Genomic DNA, 19,728 nt, shown 5'->3' with positions numbered 1-19,728 from the left:
GTGTGTGTGTGTGTGTGTGTGTGTGTGTGTGTGTGTGAATGCAGGTCCATATTGGCCTGCAAGCAGTGTCAGTTTATTCTCCAAATGGGAATTCATGATTTTTAGTATGTCTTCAGATCGGTGAGGTTGCTTGATTTATAGTTCTATTGGAAGAAATAGGTTAGAAATGTTGCTGTAAGGTCTGTGTTAAAATTAACACACATACACACAGTGTTATTAAAAAAAAAACAGAGAACTATTTCAGTGGGTATATAAATCAGTGAAATTGGCAATACAGCAAAACCCCATTTACAACTGCTCATTTCTGGTTCTAATGATCAGATGACAAGTGGTCAGAGCTAAATGTAGCTGGAAATGGGTTGCAAAACATTCAGAGAGCTGAGAACCACATTCAGGTAAATCCTCCTTGAATGGCTTCCTATCATTGCCTTACTTCCTCTCTGTCTCTGACTGATTGATTATAGCTTACTAGAACCAGCCAAAAAGGGCTAGGCTATATTGTGTCTTTGGACCTGTACAATAGCACTCGAAGCCTATATGAAAACCCCTGTTCTTTAGCAACATCTAGCTTTTTTGTTTTGCCTTCTTTTGGGGTGTGTGCATGTTTTCTTGATTTAGTAAGAAAGGTTTGGACTGTACAGAAGTAGCTGAAAACTAACCCAAATCGATGTCTGGTATCAAGGTCTTTCTCAGAGAAGATCTGATTTAGGAATAAGTCTTGCTGTCCTTGAAATTTGCAGTATGTCGTACTATAAGCGCTCACAATTAGGTCTGAAATGACGGAAATCATAAAAACCTATAGCGTTTTTTTTCTTCTTCTAAAAATTCACTCAAATTTAACTCATGATTGTATTTTAAAATAGAGTTGTTTACGAGTAACCAAATAATTTTAGAAGCAATTTTAAAAAGCAGTATAATTAAATTCAATTTCCTGTGCATATATTTAATGCTTTGGTGAATGCTTCATCTCTTCAAATCACGCTCCGGTTATGTGAATATGGTTTGTTGGTGTAAAGGCACACGTAAATAAGTGCTCAAGCGATACTCAAACATTTGTCGAAACACGTAAATTTGACGAGGAAAAGTGGACCAATCATTGTACAGATCTGATCTGACAAGGAAAAAAACGACATCTTTAGTCTGTTCTTGATCCGGCAAATAAGCTCATTTATTTATTTTATAATATAGACTGTGTATCTTTATTAATTATGCCTACTTGATTTAGACCAAACCGATATGTGTTCTCATTTATGTATTTTCCCGCTGAAGGAAATGACGGTAGCCTATAGGCCTATATAAAAGTAATCAGTAGGGTAATAGGCTAATAATAAACGGAGCAAAAGGTGCTCGGGCCCTAACAAGTCAGAGATGTTTTCTCCGAATTATTATTGTTATTGTTATTATTATGTAGGCTAATAATTAGGCTATTATATAATATAATTATGAGTGGTCTAGCCTACTAGGCTACTATAAAAATATGAATTAATAGGCTAGGTAGGCTACTCCACCTCTCCGCGTTTTTCTGTTGGCCTACAAATAAAACATTTTCATATTCACGCATTTTACATTCACAAATATAAATACAGCATTTCTGTCCTAATGTATTTATGTATTTATTTGCGAATTGATGTGACAATAAATAACAATAACTTAATTTTGTTCAGAGACACAAATGCTCTGCCAATAAATTTCACAACGAAATATAAAAAAAATCTTCTGAAATCGAGTCTTTTGAAAAGATGTTTTCAAAAAATGTCCAAAAACCACAGATACAACAGTCATAACGAGTAAACAAATATCCATTTCGAGAGAACATGGTCCCTCACATAGTGTTGGTCTACTACGTAGAGTTTCACTTTCCATCATTTCACTTCCAGCATCACCACGGACTTGTTGACGAATTTTAGGAAAAACGGTTCCTCTGTTCCCAGTGCAGATTTTTGCTATAATTCTGATGGTAGTCCGGTGATGCTAGTGGAATTTCCCGCGCCCGTGATTTGAGCTGTTCTCATAATTTCCCGGGAAACTGACGCGCAAGTCGCTCTCACGTCTCCACCGGGCTCGGTACCATGCTGTTCGGTGTGTCCGGTAACTGTGAAGAAAGAGAAGTCACGTCGCTGCCCGATGAGTTTCCTAAAGAACCGGATTCCGAGAAAGAGACCTGAAGTTGAGAGACAACATTAACTAGAAATTAATAAATAGCTAAACATAATAATAATAATATTAATAATAATAATAATAAAAGCAACAACAATAGGCTAATCTTAATTTGACTGTATGCTATGCTTAAAGTAAAAGTATGAAAATCATAAAAATAAAGTCAAATGTAGCTTCCTCCCCAACTCACCAGCTGTTGGAAAGCAGGTTGATCTAAGTCACTCAGAAGTGCAAATTCACTGAGAGCTTTCCAGGGTGGCTGGTAAGTCTGCAGTTCCAGCGGGTGTCCTGGCACTGAGGGGTTGTGTCGGACTGGGCTGCCTGCAACCAGCGCAGTGCCCGTCATACCCTGCAGATTCTGAACCAAAAAGTCGATGAGGGGACATGTTTTTTTTTTGAGTAAAAGACAACTATATTGCATTATATAGCATGAAACAGATTTTAAAACATTCCCCAAATCACACACAGTAGGAGGAGTCTGTGATTTGCTTCAAGCCAACACTGCATTCGAATTGCAGACCCAATTAAAATCATTCTTGGCTCATATCAAGTGTCAGGCATCACTCAGAGCCACACTGGTCGAAGAAGGGTTTTTTTTTCAGCACGATAAATTTCTCACACTGAAAGTGCATTAGCAAGACACTTACCGTATTATCGCCATGTTGCTGTTGTTGTAACTGTTTAATGAGTATAGATCTTTTCTTGTCCTTGCAGCGCTTGTTTTGGAACCAGACTCGGATGACCCGTGGGCTCAGACCTGTCATCTCCACCAGCTGCTCCTTCATTAGAGCATCTGGTCTCGGGTTTGCGTTGTAGCACGTCCGTAAAGTGTGGAGCTGCTTTTCGTTTAACACCGTCCTCACCCGAGTGGTCTTCTCCGATTGCTTGTGCATGTTCCGATGAGGAGTTTGCCGGACCGACACAGGATTAGCTGAGCAAAAAAAAAAATTTTTTTTTAAATTAAGGAATAGGCCTACATTTGAAAAGTACATGCAATAGGATAGCGAATAAAAATAAGAACAATTCCGTTGAAAAATAATTTATATATCACTCTTGCATTTTGAATATTACCCAAGAATAAAAACACTTCTAATAAAACTGGAAATATATATATATATATATATATATATATATATATATATATATATATATATATATATATATATATATATATATATATATATATATATATATATATATATATATATATAATTTTAATATCAGTATTAGGCTACGTTTTATTTAACAAATAATGTATTGCATAACATATTATTTATTTTGCAAATACGTATTTCTAAATTAGGAAATTAAAGAGCATGTTGAGTCAGCTCAAGTGTGCAGCTCTCAGTGTTTCAGGTCCTGCCGTTCAAGCTTATCTATCAGTGGTTGACTAAACAGAGTTATCAAGCGGATCAGACTGTAATTAGCTATTATGCAACATATCATTGCACGATTCCTCCCACAGTAGCCTATATAATTACTTTTCCGTTTTCAGCGTGTTCAGTTCAGTTCCGAAATTGACATTTAAATGATCATTTACCGTTCCAAATAAACAAGCTCTAACAGTTCCACAATAATTGTATGTTTTTCAATACAATAATTTCTGTAAGTCCGTATTCGATACGAAGATAATAGTATAGGCCCTAGTCAATTTATTTTTACTGTGCTATACTGACCTGCCATATGTAATCCTCTGCTGCGGATGTTTCCCGGACTGAGAGGACTGCTGCCTGCTCCGTGCTCCAGGGCCAGACCGTGATCTGCTCGACACAACAGTTCCTCGTCCCGGAGGGAGAACTCATCCCCGGGCAAAAGCTGCCGGCTACACACCGAGCAGCGGAAACATTCGATGTGATAGACACTGTCCCGAGCTCTCATGACCAAATCACTGCTGCTGAAGCCCAAAGTACATTTTGCGCATTTTATACCGAACAATCTGTTGGATGTAGAATCGAAAAATAATTTAGTTCAATGACAAAACCAGACAAGACCTAGAGTCCAAGATTCGTTTTTTATTTACACTAATTTACACTCTCTTGTCAGATGTTTTGATCATTATAGAACTATGAATATTTCACGAAAATACATATGCACCTAGATTTATGATATAGTTCATACTTTTTACGTAACAACCCAAACAAAAAAAAACCTACCTTACATAATCTCTCTTGCAATACGTTTTCCCGTCCCGTACGAAACAAGTGCACGTCTCGTCCAGGTTTTGGTTGCACTCCACACATTTCAGACAGGCTGCGTGCCACTCCAGGTCGGGGGAGACCTGCAGAATATACTGGTCATGGATCTGACTGCCGCAGCCTACACACATCGCAAGTCCGGACTTCTCTGAACATGAAAAAGAACATTGTTTTGAGCTGTTACACAGTAGTTCATAGCCAATGTTTTCTGATAATAAATTAAAATCATCATTTGTAAACTAACATTGGACTAGTGAAAAGACTAAGACATATTTCTAAGATGACAGATACTGCAGAATCAATAGCCTATAAAAACAGTAGGCCTAATCTTTTCCATAAGCAAATTGCATAAGCAAATGCAACAACATTGAATCATATTTAAACACTTAATTTTATTCACGAAGTAGCCTAACATATTATATTTAGTACTGTACTATAGATTTTATTTATTTATTGAGCTATTTATTTTTCGCAGAAATAGCTAGCCTACTTACTTTTGGAATGATCCCCCATATCATCCAAAAAAGAAGAGCTAAATATTATATCCACCATACAGTTTGCGGGAAGAGAAGATTGCTTGTAGAAACAGAAATAGAGAAAATGTAGCTACTGTCCGCTCCCGGCTGCTCCGCAACTTCAGTCCAGAGTGAGGAGAGATGAGAGGGGGGTGAACGCAGGAAGAGAGCTGTCTGCCGCACGAGACATGACGTCAGGCGCAAATCCGAACCAGGACGCGTCAGTAGGGGGCAATAAGTCACAGTGCACCCAATATTGACACATTTTACTCCCTAGAAATGATCAGATAACTGCGTGTTGTTTCAGAAAAATATGCAAACATCTTGATATGCAGCCTTTATTGTGAGGTTGGCTGCGGGGTGGTACGATTATTATACGTGGTGTAGGCTATTTGTGAGGTATTTTATGGGTTCCTGGATTCACACCCATACCTCTAGGAAAGGTGAGATTAATTTTGCCAAGTGTCTCATTATAGGATCGAAGTAGTCCACCATCAGGGTGACATCTACTGGTTGAAAAGCTAGACCACAATCCCAAAAAAAACAAAAATCGTAGTCCATATTCATTTAAAAGAATTACGCGAAATTAGAGGACAGACTGTCGTATCCTATCCTTTTCTTTAAAACCAGATAGATGGGTAAAATGAATGACCAGAATGACAGCGATTCATTTTAATATATAAATCCAAAACAGAAATGACAGTGTTTACGCATTTCAAACAGTTTTACCAAATAATTAGCCTTATTTAGACTTTTCACAGTCTCCAGAGGCTTAGGCTATTTCTAATTTTGTTTGCTGTTTTGAAATAAAATGTTTCCGATATTTAACCATTTCAGTTATATTCTAAAATAAATGGATGTCATGTTATTATTGTTCATTTGCCTACCACGATAAATCAGAATGTACAATTGACGTGAAATTTATTTAATTTATAAGTAGCAGCTATTGCTAAATATGAGAAAAAGAATCTTTCATCCATACTTTGATTAGACGCCCAAAAACAGTCACTAGCGCAGTGATGAAAGTTCACTTTAGGGCAATTGCGTTGGCTTGGAGCAGCAGCCTACATAAATAGAAAACTGGTGGAACAATAAAAGCTTTAGAATAATTTTATATTCTAATTTTTATAATTTACCTTATTTTTGAAGCTCTGATGACATTTCAAACGGTGTGTCATTCAAAACTATTTCAGTTCTCTCACATAAGGGACATTTACATTTTACATTTAATCATTTAGCAAAGGTTTTTTTTCTTCTCAAGAATATGATAGACAAGAAAAGATAAGGATGTGGGAGGACAACCACATAATTGTTTTGTTATTTATAAGAATTCTAATCTCTGCTTAATAATGAAACCAGACTCTACCTTACAATTCGCTGCCAGATATTAAGACTACATCTGGGCCATACAGGCTATGCCTTCTGTTTGTATCATACAGTCCCGTGATTATTTCAGACAACTGTTATTTAATGATCGAATGTGCTTTGCATGCTGATGGAAAATATGATTAAAAATATTTCTGCCCTGCATGAAAACATGCTATAGCTACTGCACGTCTTCGCTCATCAAGCCGAACTTTCATGCCATCTTCGTTCACTTGTAGCTACAACCTCTTCAGTTTGAACCTCAAGGCAATAGCCGAGATGTAGCTATACTGACAGCCCAGAGCACGACCCGAGGCGTCCCGGAGACCAAGCAGGTGTGTTCTGTCCTTTTAAAATGATCAGAAAAGAACTGTCGATTGCCATGTGACATTGATTATTTCCTTCAGTGCCAGGTAACTATTCCTTCTCACTGTAATATTTGCGAAAATATGAAATATCGTAAAACAATTTTTTTTAAAAATAGTAACTTCCGGGAAAATTGACACAAACAACTGAAACATTTGTGTGTAGCCTAATGTTTATACTCAACCATATGACTTCAGGCAAAATCATATTATCTTTTATGCGCATCTTAAAGTGTCAGCATGTTTCTGTCGTTTGTAACAATTTTTTTATTTATTTTTTTTGCGGAAAATTTAGTTGCATCCTGGTAAACCTTATGTAGTATCCCAAATATTCCACAATTCACATAGAAATATGCATAAAAGCCAGGTTAGTGAAGTTCAATCAAGTTAACGAAACGGCACAATTGAATACAGACTCATAGGTGTTTTTAAAATTAAAACGTTATTTATATTCAAGGAAATTGGGTATTTTCAATGTAATTGTTTTTTGTTAGAATGTTATTTGACCCATTTTTAGTTACTTGCCATTGATATGGTGTTTTTATTACTCAAGACATTTTATACCAGAAGAAAAGTCAGTCACAGAGGTTTGGAATGCAGACATTTTCAGGATTTTAGGCCTACCATTAGCCTATATAGCATACCATTAGCCTATATAGCAAAATTAAATGTCCATGTTCACCTGAACAAACAAAGCTCAGTATATTTATTGTGGGTCCTATTTGTCAAAGTAAGGATAAAGCATGATTGAAAATAAACATCCAGAATTGTAATTGAAATAATGTTATAGCCCAGGGGTGCCCAGACTCGGTCCTGGAGGGCCGGTGTCCTGCAGAGTTTAGTTCCTACCCCAATCAGACACACCTGAAGCAGCTAATCAAGCTCTTGCTAGACATACTAGAAATTTCGTGGAAGGTGTGTTGAGGTAAGTTGAATCTAAACTGGTCCCTCCAGGACTGAGTTTGGGCACCCCTGTTATAGCCTATAAGTCTGCCACAGGGTCACTGTTTTTAATAGTAAAGTCCTGTACGTCTCTACTAAATTCTTAATGTGCAGTGAACATGCATGTAAAGTATTTAAAGTCATATGTCGTGTAACCTTCTGTGTAATGGGAATACTACAGCGTAACCAACAAACATGGTGACGCAAAAACAAACAACACATGCCTATATTGACAGATTTTGTGCTTCAGTATAGCCCATTATTTTGTTCAGAACCATTTGATCCATGGTCCCATCCAATGGGGATAGGCCAGCTGTCAGGGGTCTGCATTAGCAGAGTTTAAGTGTGGCTAATGGCAGCTTTAAGCCCTAAATTATTTACTGCTCTCATCAGAAATGAGACTTAAAGTGCTGTGTGTACAGCCAGCCCCAGAACAGCTACATGTGCCAAAACCACAGTCACAATTCAATGCACACTTTGAATGGAAATGAATAAATAAATCACACCATAACCATAAATAGCAGTGAATATTATTGTAATTTTCTGTTCATTTGTGTTTTTAATGCACACAGAGTTTTTTCCCAGTTTTCTTTTTTAAAACAATGAAACTCATATAAATGCTCATTGGCGATTTTAGCCCCAGCTCAGAATAACTGGTGTAAAAAAAAGGAAAAAAAATCTGGTCCTCAATGAATGCTCCTCTGAAAGTAGAATCATGTTGCTGATATATAATTTAACATACGTCTGATTTAATGCAGCATTCAAATAATAATTAGTATAAATTTTTTATCGCTGCCTTAGGGCATTTCTGCATTGTTGGCAGAGGAAGTAATGCAATTATTATCGTAACATTGTTGCTGTCAGTCTGGTCTTTTATTTTACAAATGCTGAGTGTGTATCTCTGCCCATGCCAACACAGAACAGCTCTTGCACCTTCATTAAGAGCTTTTACCAGTATGTGTCACTATATGTGTCAGCTCCTCTGTGGACCACCATGAGAAATTGTGCATTCACTCCTGCATAGTTCATTCTTTTTGTTGTCCAGTTTTTTTCAGTATTTAAAATCCCAATGGTTATTATCCAAACTCCTTTTCAGATACAGTTGAAGTAATATGTTTGTGAACCGTTCAGATTTGTCTGGATTTCTGCATAAAGAATTCATGATTTTCAATCTTATAACTCAGTAGTAGACAAATACACACAAACAAATCTGTCTCTATTGAACACAATGTGAACTTTCACAATACAGGATTGGGGAATGTAATCCATAGACTGTTTAACCCTCTTTTGTCAAAATACCTGCACTGCAGATCAGACCTGCACAACTGTCAGTAGGAATTTTGCACCGTTTATCTTTATAATGCTGTTGTCAGTTCAGCCGTATTCTTGGAATATTTGGGTGTGAAGTCATGCCAATGCATATTTTCTTCTTTTGAAGTTATTCTGCTGTTGATTTACCCCTGTGATTTGAGTTGCTGTTCTGTGGCATCAAAATTTAACTTCAAGTGTGCAAAAATGAGCCTTGTTCAGTGTGCTGCAAGGCTGCAGTGCCAGCAGTGATTTACATTGTGCTTTCTACTCATGGTTAGATTAGGATTGATTAGGATTCCAGCTGTTTAATTAAGTGCAGCGTGCTCATGTTTTCACACCTGATGAGTGAACAATGGCATGTATATATCTAAATATGATTTGTGCTTTCAGATGCCCATGGGACTAGTGGGCAGGCAGGCAGGTGGTGTGAGCATGGCTATATTATCCTAACTGTCCTGCTCCATGCGAGTGTACCATGGGGCCAGAAGATGAACAGACTATCACTGGCCTCTCCAACAGCCAGCAGACTGCACAGCAACAAGAGCTCTGAGAAAACTGACCAACCGGGGGCAAACAACCAGACCATTTGTCTGCTTCTCACTCAGGTATACATTTATTTTTAAACTGGGGTGGGAGAAATCAGCGGAGTTTGGCAGGAGAAAGTTGTCAAAGCTGTGGCTGGGGACTTTAGGCCATGTGGGGAGGAAAGCAGCTCTCACTCTGGATTATACATCCTGGCTTTTAACGGCATGTTCACAAATTGATGCCGGGCTCCTCGGGGGCTGCAGCAGGAGCATTAAATGGCACTGAAATATTCATATGTGAGTGCATTTAGCTGAGCGCAGCTGATAGGAGGCTCCCAGGAGGGGCTACAGGGAAGTGCTGCTGGGCTCCGATCCCTTACCCCCACCAACCCATACAGACCCTCATGCCCTGTGTATGGGTGAGGGGAGTACAGAGCCACTGAGCTGGTTTTGTCAGAGCTCTATAAGAAACCATCCAGCATGATCAGTGAAGTGCAACTCTTTTAAAAGTATGTTCAGTTGTGAGACTGTTTGTTTGTATGTATTCCCTACGGACAGTTTATTGTGGGGTCACACAATGATCATAGGGTTAACCCTGCAAAAAATGTTATGAAGATTATCTTTATGGATAACATTTAGTTAGTTAAAACAATATCTTTCAGAAACAACAGGTTATTAAGTTAGAGAAATTTAGTAGAGAGCTTAACAGTATATATATATATATATATATATATATACATTTTATAGTTATATTTAATTGTGTCTGCAGGCTCATTTGTCATTTTAACAAATGTTAATGATAACAACATGAAAATGTGTTTTGAATTAATTAATATTTATTTATATCTATCTATAATAAATATAAACAAAATATACAAATATACAATATATATAAAATATACATTTTATGTAATTTATAGGTCATGGGGAATAAATTGTAAAATGTATTCATTTAGGAATAAATGTAACTAAAATAATGGCAATGAAGATGTATCATTTTTCTATACAGTTTTCCATATTTGAGTCTTTAATTGTAATTTTGTAATTGTGTAATTTTATTACAATAAAATTAAGATTTGTTTCTGTGTGTCTGACCCAGTTCTTCTACGGGAAGTAGAGGATAAAATCCATACAGCGGAAAACTTTTATGTAAATGTGAAGTGTAAAAACTCCTCTGTAGCCATGGTAACAGTCTCTGGAGTAGATGTCTTTAGCCGAGGAGTTTCACTGCGCTGGGGTGCCATGCACTTAAGAAGAATGTTTTCAAAAAGAAACCTGAGAAGCTTTTTAAAATACGATGTATAATTTATTTGCATTTTTCTCCTGGGTCATATCTCTTTGAAAGATGGTTTGGGATTCAATGTGGTGGCCATTTAAATACTGTGTGCAATGCTACAACATCCAGCAATATTCTTGTTTGGGTTACTTGTGTATTGATTTTGCAATGAATCCAGCCGTTCAATGCTATATAGAATTCAGAAGTTCATAGACAACAAAGGAACGAACGTTGTCAGCATTTTAAATGATTTGTTCTCTGCAAACATCTAAGCTTTTAAGATGTCAAAAATGCTCCTTTTGGCACTGATTAAAAGCCAGGACTTTATAAGATATGAAAATCTAAAGGAACACGTCAAATTATTAGATCATTACTGGCTTTATAATATAATTTGTTGTTTATCTGCTCATGATCTCCACTTATTATCTGAAAACAACATTCCCAAACTTTAGAATGTTTCTGTCTGTAATATAAACTCTTAATAGATACAGCATGAGATTCATTACTGAGGAAATAATATTTCATACTGATGCCCTAATCCATCTGTTTTTAAATAAATTACTTGTTAGGTACATCTATGTGTGTTTGCAAAATAAGCTAAAGAATGTAGAATAATTAAAATTTACACACACACAAAAACTGATTGTGGTCATGCAATATTCATGGGATTAAATTTCAAGTGCACTGTTTATGAAAGATGTGAATTATTGAGTTCTGTGTCTAATGGTCAGAGCAGGAACTGCTCGTGATGTCACATATCTGCACTCAACCCTTTCATTGTTTCCTCAACTGTCTCCCTCCATCTGTGTCAAAAGTATCTCAGAGGTAGTTTCAGGTCCAGTTTTCTTCACTTAAAAATCCATCAAACAGAAACTAGAGCTGATATGATATGAGGATTTATGAAAGCACTACATCAGGTTTCCTGCACCTAATTGCAGACAGCAGCATCTTTTCTACTATTTTTGAGAGAAATATGAAGATTGAGTCTTCAGAGACTTGTGAAAATAACTCCCTGTGGTTTTATTAGAGTCATGTTTGTAATGTGAATACTGATTTGGTTTTAGGCTATAAAGTGGTTAGTTTGCACTTTGTGGGGGAGACTAAAAGAAGCACAGAGGCCAGCTAAGAAAAGTTCAGGTCAGAAACCACAAACACTTAAAGGACCCAGAGACAAGGTAGTCAGATGAAACATGTAGACCGTCTCCCATGAGAATTCTCAGCTGTCCATTATTCCACCCAGTGGTAATGTAGCTCTGCTGAATTATTGAGACATTGCATTCGAGAACTGCGTTCAGGGTGTCAGTGCGTGTCCATGCATGTGGGTTTGATAGCTCTTTTTTAAAACTCTTGATATTTAAGGGGCCTGACCACCTGACATTGCGTTTAAAATCGCTTAATTCAAATAATAATTGTAAGAATTTTATATATAAAACTAATATTATTGTAATGCTATTTGAAAATCGACGTTTAATTTATTATACAAATGAAAATTTATTAATATAATTTGAAATGAATTATTATAAATACCAAGTGTCTTAACCGTTTATTTATTATAAATACCAAGTGTCTTAACCGTTTATTTCTTTGACTTATTTTTAATGAGAGCAAAGTAACAGTTTACAGCAATGATTATATTATATAGATAATATGTAAGAATGAATATGTATGACTGATTTTCATTTGTAAAATGTTTTGGCTTGGGAACTAATAGTATCAGTTCTCATTTACCGGCTCTTTGCACAATTAGCAACAGTCTGTCACTTTAGCATGTCGTGCTTTTAGCTTGTCGTTGTACGTCTGACTTGCATTAAATTAACAACCTCGTGTAAATATTTGAATACATTTAATTCACAACAAAATTGTGTTGAATTAATAATAGCTAATTAGCGTGATGCTCATTAAAGAAAGTGGGGTGTCATGTTTATGTTGTGACAGTTCCTTGAATGATAATGGAACTGAGCTTTTTCAGATCAGTGAGGTGGATGTGATATTACAGAACAAACAAAACATATTATTTTAGAAATAATGAGAGTTATTATTACGTTGTAAAGGTATTATTTATACATATTTCTTTATTCTTTTAAGTTTTTTAAACATTGGCTGGTGTGTGATAGACATATGCAACAGCAACATAAGCATCAATAAACTGAACACTTGCATTTGACAGTTATACATATGTGCACTCTTAGAATTTCAAATCTCTGAACATTCTAACATTAACACAATATTTTCGTTTATATTGCATTAATATTGCTTTTATCAATGTCTCACTACAAAATAATCAAACTACTTTATGCTAAGTTCCATACTGATAATGTTATGAGATTCTTTTTCAATATTTGTCATATTTAACCATACAGTGTAGATGAGGAAATTATACACTATTATTATTATTATTTGTGTAAAATTATACACAAATAATAATAATAATCTAAAAGTTGTAAATAAAACAAATATCATTGGAGTAAAATTTACAATTTCAGTTTTTATACTCTTAAAATATATTTAATTCAATGTGCTACTTTCTGTTTCTTTGTGTTTGTGAAAAAGCCTTCTAGTGATTTCTGAGTGAAAATGTTTCTCAATTTTTTCATTGCGGGTAATAGATTAATATATAGTCTGTTTTATAGACATTCTACCTCAAATTTTTGTTTTTCCTCTATAAATGCCTGACTACATTTTGCACTCTTGGGATGTCTAACCCTGAGCAAAGTGTCCCACCTCCTGTGTGTGACCTACAAAACATTGCTCTTTATGACAATGGTCCCAGAGCTCAGGTCTGTCTGTCCTATTTCTAAGTCTGCTCTCGACAGGGAAAGAGTCTTAAAGTGAGGCTGTATGACTTTACTCCAAAAGCCCTGAGGCGACAATGTACAGGTTTAAAAACGCCTGCACCCCAACAGATCTGCACTTTTAGCGCACATCGTGATGCCATGTTCCTCCATAACGCTGTGTTTGTTCCTGAAAGCCAGATTTACCACAATTCCACCGGGGCCTTTTTGAGTGGCAGTGTATACAGAATGTGACCAAAGAGGGTTAGTAGCAAAACAGATGTTTTCACTCTTTTTTTTTTTTTTGGAGAAGAGTCTTTCAAATAACCCACTCTTCACCTGTAAGAGGTTTTCACCTGCTGTGCATTGTGTCCATGGGAATTAGTGTGGGACTGAGGGACTTGTACTGCAACACTAAATGGCTTCAGTTTGCATCAGTCCTGAGGCAGGACGCTATCTGACCACTGCCCCGATCGAGACCTGCTCCGGGCTACCAGGGTACCTAACCACAAGAACAGGAAACAGCCTGTCTGTTGTGATGCGCTTGGCATTGACATCTAATAATGCTAAACCACACACTCACAACAACAAAGAACTGGAGCTCATCACCCTGCGTCTAATATCTGTGTTAGTTTAATATCACGTTCAACACTAATTTAACAGTAAATGATCGATTCATTTTGAGATCTTGAGTTTAAGATTTAAGTCAATTATTAATTGAATTGGTATTTAGATTTTATTCCTATATCATTTTGACTGGAATTAACAAATAACTCCACTGATCGCTTTCGAGAAACACTTCTGTTACACGAGAGAGCCATCTACTGGAGAAACAAAAATAAGAACGCATTGATGAATTCTTGGACCCGTTTCACAGACTGCGATAATTAGTAGTGTCAATCGAGTCGTTTTTTTAATCGTTTTTTTTTTCTAAATCAAGTTCATTCGCAACACTATACTGTGAGTTATGTTATCCTGGCAATAAATTACACAATTTGGAAACTGGAGAGATGGGGTGCCTAAATTTGACATCTTTCTCTCTTCTGGCTGCCATAGTTCATTTCTCAATCTTTGATTCCTATCTAAGAATTGTTTTTATCTTGATTTTGGAATAAATAGGAACTCAAAAGTTCAATTTTCCATGGTCTTCCATGTCATATAGTTTACTTCAGCACTTGTACACCTGGAAATGTAAAAAGGGTATGGACTGCACCACACTACACACATCGACAGATGACACCATTGATTTTATTATATACATGCAGACTTCATATCTGCACGACCCAGCAGCAGATGAAGAAAAACCAACACATTGCCATGAAAACATATGTAAAAGTAGTAAAACTTACTTTTCTTAAAGCAAAGTATTATGTATATGACCTGAACAAAGTTGGGGAAAAAGATTCTGCAAAAAACAGTTTAAATCAACCTTCTAAATACTGCAGCAAATATATATCTCCACAACACAGGCAAACAGCCCTTTGAGACTTCACTTATCTGTGATCAACAAAATGTGTTATTTAGCTAGTGAACAGAATAAATGATTAACCTTTAACTGAACTGATGAATATTGAAATGGAGCATTGCCCTGTTGGAATTAAACTGGATTTTTATAGGATTTTGATTGGGACAGGCAGAGTAAATATACTGATATATCACAAAGAAATTCCACTTTTTCCGCTTGTCCTTTATTACGCCAATCTAGACACTAAAAAATGCAAGCAAGTCAATTGTTACAGTATACAGATAAGGGCTAGATATGTCTTTCATTGTGAATACTCTTCCTGAACTTGCTATTGGACATGGCAATTTGGACAATCAATGTAGGCCAGCAACCAGTCTGGAGCACATATCTGAAGTGAAGAAGTCCCATAAGCCGTACCAATGTTGACGAAAGGCTACATCATTAGCCATTCTATCACAATTACCTTTTCATTTATTATTTTTTTTGCAAGTGCCTGAATTTTACAAACTATTTGTACATAAGGCCTCAGAGAGCCATACAGCCCACAAGAAAACTGAAAGCTTGACAAATTTAAAGCTGTGCTCTACACATAAAGAATGTAAATGTTTTACGTATAAACTGAAGTAAAAGGTCGAGGTTTTCACTTACCAAATTGTTTTTTTAATGCCGAATGTCCCAATGACATCCTGATTAAGAAAAAAAAAAAAAGTCAAAAGAAAGAACCAAGGAGAACTATACCTGCTTACCATCGGACCTGCACTCTGTTAACTTAAACAAGCAGTCAGCATCTGTCCTGAAAGACCACGTTAACAAGGGGATTCCTAGTCATTTGCCTTGGGTTGAGTTTGTGTTAGCCAAAGTGCACCAGACTCATGACTGTAGTAAAAGAGTGCTGTAGTCCCTCAGTATCTGTCTCGCTCAAGGTGTAGCTCTCTTTGACAATACGGTCGCAGCCGATCTCCCCGTTACCAAAGAATCCCAAGAGAGGAATGTTGGAGAAGATCTTCCGGAAAGCACTGGCCTCCACGTTACGCTCGTTATTATAGCTGTTGTGGCCACGGCCCACACAGGCAAACATGAAGCCCATGGTGTTTCTCTCTGGGATATTAGCAGCCTTCAGCCGCTGGATAGTGGCTTCTGCTGCTTTCGAGCTGCTTACGTCCTGGTCCACCAGCACTGACGCACCCTGGATCTTGGAGCCACTGAAGGTCAGTCCTACTGCCCCAAAAGAGCCTGGAGAACAGCTGCAAACAGACAGAACACATACGAACCTCACTAATGAAGATTATATTTTAAATAATGTCTGAGACCGTAGAGGAAATGGTCTGAGAAATATATATTCCTGTATGTGACAATGACAAAATGTTAAATTACAAATTAATTATTATGATGTAGAAAGGCACAAATGTGAAATCATGCAGAGTAGATCTCTTGTTCACACAGTGGGCAGGGTTGGACAAAAATATAGGGAAGGGGAAGTATGAAGTCTTGACCATAAAACCTCTACTTACGACATGACAAAAAAATACAAATAAAATTAAATACAGGAACTAATTTGACTCATCTAAAATCAACTTTCTTTACTTACCAGGTTGTGTTATTGGAAAAGGTCCTCTCAACTTGTCCTCCAACAATAAGTACATTATTCTGAGAAAGAGGTTCCAGTAACTTTTTAAGAAAGCAGCGCCCTCCGGCTTTCCAGGTCTCGTAGTCAAACATCAGCACCACTTTTAGATCAGGGTTATTGATCAACCCTGAAAATCAAATACAGAGTATTTTGACATGGCTTGCCATCCAACCAAACCAATATCTATATACACTACCATTCAAAAGTTTAGGGTTAGGAAGACTTATTATTGTAACTAATTATTTTGTTCAATAAAGATTGAGTACAGGAATATTTCATCCAAAAGTAAAGGATCTGTCATCATTTACTGACCCTCATGTCTTTCCAAACCTGTATGAGTTTCTTTCTTCTGTTAAGAACAAATAAATAGATATGTTGAATATTTTGAATCAAGCATTTGACCCAGTAACAACCACTGTATATAGAAAAAATACTATGGAAATCCATGGGTGCCATCAACTGTTTGGTTACCAACATTCATTAAAATATCTTCTTTTGTGTTAAGCTGAAGAAAGAAATTCATACAGGTCTGTAATGGAATGAAGTTGAGTAAATTATGACAATTTTCATTTTTGGGTGAACTATCTCTTTAAACTGACCAAAAATACATTAATATTACAAATTATTCTATTTCAAATAAAAAAATTGAGTTTTTATTTTAAGAATTTAAGAATCTGTTTTAAACACTGATAATAAGAAATGTTTCATGAAGACAAAAATCAGATTTCTGAAGGATCATGTGACACTGAAGTCTGCAGTGATGGCTGCTGGAAATTCAGCTTTGCAATGACAGGAATAAATCACATTTTAAAATATATTAATTTATAAAACAGTTATTTTAAGCTACAATAATATTTATCAATTTTCTTTTACTGTATTTTTGATCATATATAAAAAAAACGCAATTGCACCAGTTGCTACAATCTTAACAACTCACCTGCTTCCTCCATTGCCGATTCACTGAGGCTCTTTTTGCAGAAGTGAAAAGGCCGGATGGTGACCCCATCCATGGCAGGGAATAGCAGACTGAAGCCAGCTTCACCCTCTTCGTGCTCTTCAGGGGGGCTGCTGGGTGAACCACTGGGGGTCACTGTAGCACACAGCATAAGAAATGACAGTTACACTGCTGAACTGACATTGCCATCGATCATGGCAGAACACAGGGAAAGAGGGACAATTCGTCTTACCCACAATTCCTGATGCGACAATGCCTAGTACATCACAAGTGCTAGGCAGCAAGCGTCGCAGCTTCTCAACAGGATTTGACTCTACTTCATCCTCACACTTCCTGGCTGTAGCAAGAAAGGATGGAAGAGAACAGGTGAATCTCCTCATCAGGATCGACAGGGCTTTTTAAAACACAAGTAATCACGTATCTTACCCTTTTTGTGTCTGTAACTAAAAGGCCAACTGAAGTTTTCTCCATCCACCATTAAGAGAGCTGTCTGTGGCAGCAGATAGATCTTCTGCAGGGAGTCAGAGAAAAGACAAACAGAATATGCTTCTCATTTCTAGAGTTCATAAGAACTTTAACTTCTCTTTGTGGCAAAAAATAAATAACATAAATAAAGCAGCAAAGACCATCAGACCTCCAAGTCTTCTGCCATAGTCCTAAGCAAAACGTGCTCCTCGTATATGGATGAGCCAGAGGCAGAGAGCCAGGTCAGTCTCTGCTGCGTCCTCAGGACTCGGCGTGCACAATTCCTCCATAGCCTGCACACACTACAGAAGAAGAAACATCAATATCAACATACAAACAGATATTGATATTAGAATTGTGTATTTTAGTTTTCGTCAGACTTCAGTCTGCAACTGGTTGCTCATATGGAAATACATAAATGAAGATATTCACAGTGTTTTGTTGTAATAAATCAATGATTTGTTGTCTAAAAGATAATAAAATATTTTACTAAAGTAAGAAAATTTTGGGAGGCATGTTGCAACATATATACACATATATACTATTACATTATGTGTTTCAAGTGTATTGTTTAATAAAACCGAAAGATTACTTGCGTTAGATCATTTATTAATGCTCCATTGTTAATATAGATTTATTTTTATGGCTATTGTAAAGTTAGGTCTAAAAAAAAATCAATACTCGATTACCAAAACAGGCAGAATTTTTTTTACAAACTCAAATACAAACAATCCTAAATACAGAAGAATACTAAGACACACTGTAGTTTGTATATCGTCAATCGTCGTAGTCTACTGTATATAGTGAAGGATCGCTTAATGACAGTAATGGTTGTTAAAAGGTACAATAATAATCTACTCTACGCACTCAATGAATTGAAGCACCAGTCGCAATGTTTTGTTCTGGAGACCCTGGTGTTAGTATTGTATACGATTAGGATCAGCTTTAACAGATCAGCTGACAAAGCCAAATAAATCCATCACCTAAAATCAAAAGTTATACCATCCCCACTAATTTATTTGCATTCGGTTTACGAATCTGAGTGACAAATGACATGCAGATGAATATAATCAACTATCGTTAATTAAGATCTTTGGAGGTAACGTTAACGTTATTTAAAGTATTTTCTGGCAGGAATGACCGGTGTGTGATCTAGTCTTGAGAAAGAAAAAGCGACACCAGGAAGATCGTAGCAACCCAATCACTCAACAACGTAAACGTGTAATGTTAGATACAAATGCTGTCCATTTGTAAAACTGAGTGTATATAATACCGCTTAAGATCTTCTGGGTCTTCTGATTAGCTCAAAGCTAACAGGCTAAAACATCCACACTCAGCTAGCATCATTACCTTGCTATTCGGAGGAGATTTTTAGTCGGGACAAATGTCAGAATCCTCTCCACGACCTCGGCAACATTACTTAGGACATATCCAGCTTTACTTTCCCCCACGATGTTTGGAGAAGCTACATCCCCTTCCATTTTCACACGGATTCTCTTCTCGCATCTGACCCTTCACACGGAGGCGGAACCGGAAGTCGTTTAAAAGTCTCACAGCGAGCACTGGTAGATCCCTGACTACACTACGGGTGCTTCTCAATTCATATTTGTGCATCCTCGTTTCCTTTCCTCGCTTCCTTTCCTCGTGTCTTAGCTCCACCCTTTCAGGATGCGAGGGAAGGACGCAAGGAAAAGACGTGAGGATGGAGGACTTGAATCAAGTGAAATGATTTATCCTCGCTCCCTTCAGCGTTACTTCAAAGTGTCATCAGCTGTAATTAAAGGGATCTGCCCTT

At 36.8% G+C, this 19,728-nt stretch overlaps 2 protein-coding genes across 2 annotated transcripts; both read right to left on the bottom strand.

Annotated features, from left to right (window-relative positions):
* Positions 1 to 1,851: 1,851 nt before the first annotated feature.
* Positions 1,852 to 5,063, bottom strand: LOC132097317 (insulin gene enhancer protein isl-2b-like). The gene is made up of 6 exons (XM_059502944.1): positions 4,847 to 5,063; positions 4,311 to 4,500; positions 3,834 to 4,093; positions 2,805 to 3,088; positions 2,348 to 2,515; positions 1,852 to 2,161 (listed from the first exon to the last, which is right to left on the bottom strand). Exons 1-6 carry the CDS (start codon positions 4,902 to 4,904, stop codon positions 2,045 to 2,047), a joined length of 1,077 nt encoding a protein of 358 aa, XP_059358927.1. The 5' UTR covers positions 4,905 to 5,063; the 3' UTR covers positions 1,852 to 2,044.
* A 9,586-nt stretch (positions 5,064 to 14,649) lies between these two features.
* On the bottom strand, positions 14,650 to 19,481 carry LOC132105086 (F-box only protein 22-like). The gene is made up of 7 exons (XM_059510422.1): positions 19,284 to 19,481; positions 18,103 to 18,235; positions 17,895 to 17,979; positions 17,701 to 17,805; positions 17,451 to 17,603; positions 16,475 to 16,640; positions 14,650 to 16,130 (listed from the first exon to the last, which is right to left on the bottom strand). Exons 1-7 carry the CDS (start codon positions 19,412 to 19,414, stop codon positions 15,737 to 15,739), a joined length of 1,167 nt encoding a protein of 388 aa, XP_059366405.1. The 5' UTR covers positions 19,415 to 19,481; the 3' UTR covers positions 14,650 to 15,736.
* Between the last annotated feature and the right edge of the window lie 247 nt (positions 19,482 to 19,728).

This window comes from Carassius carassius, chromosome 2, assembly GCF_963082965.1.
Source record: "Carassius carassius chromosome 2, fCarCar2.1, whole genome shotgun sequence".
In the NCBI taxonomy this organism is placed as follows: domain Eukaryota; kingdom Metazoa; phylum Chordata; class Actinopteri; order Cypriniformes; family Cyprinidae; genus Carassius; species Carassius carassius.
This window is presented reverse-complemented; position numbering and strand designations above follow the sequence as displayed.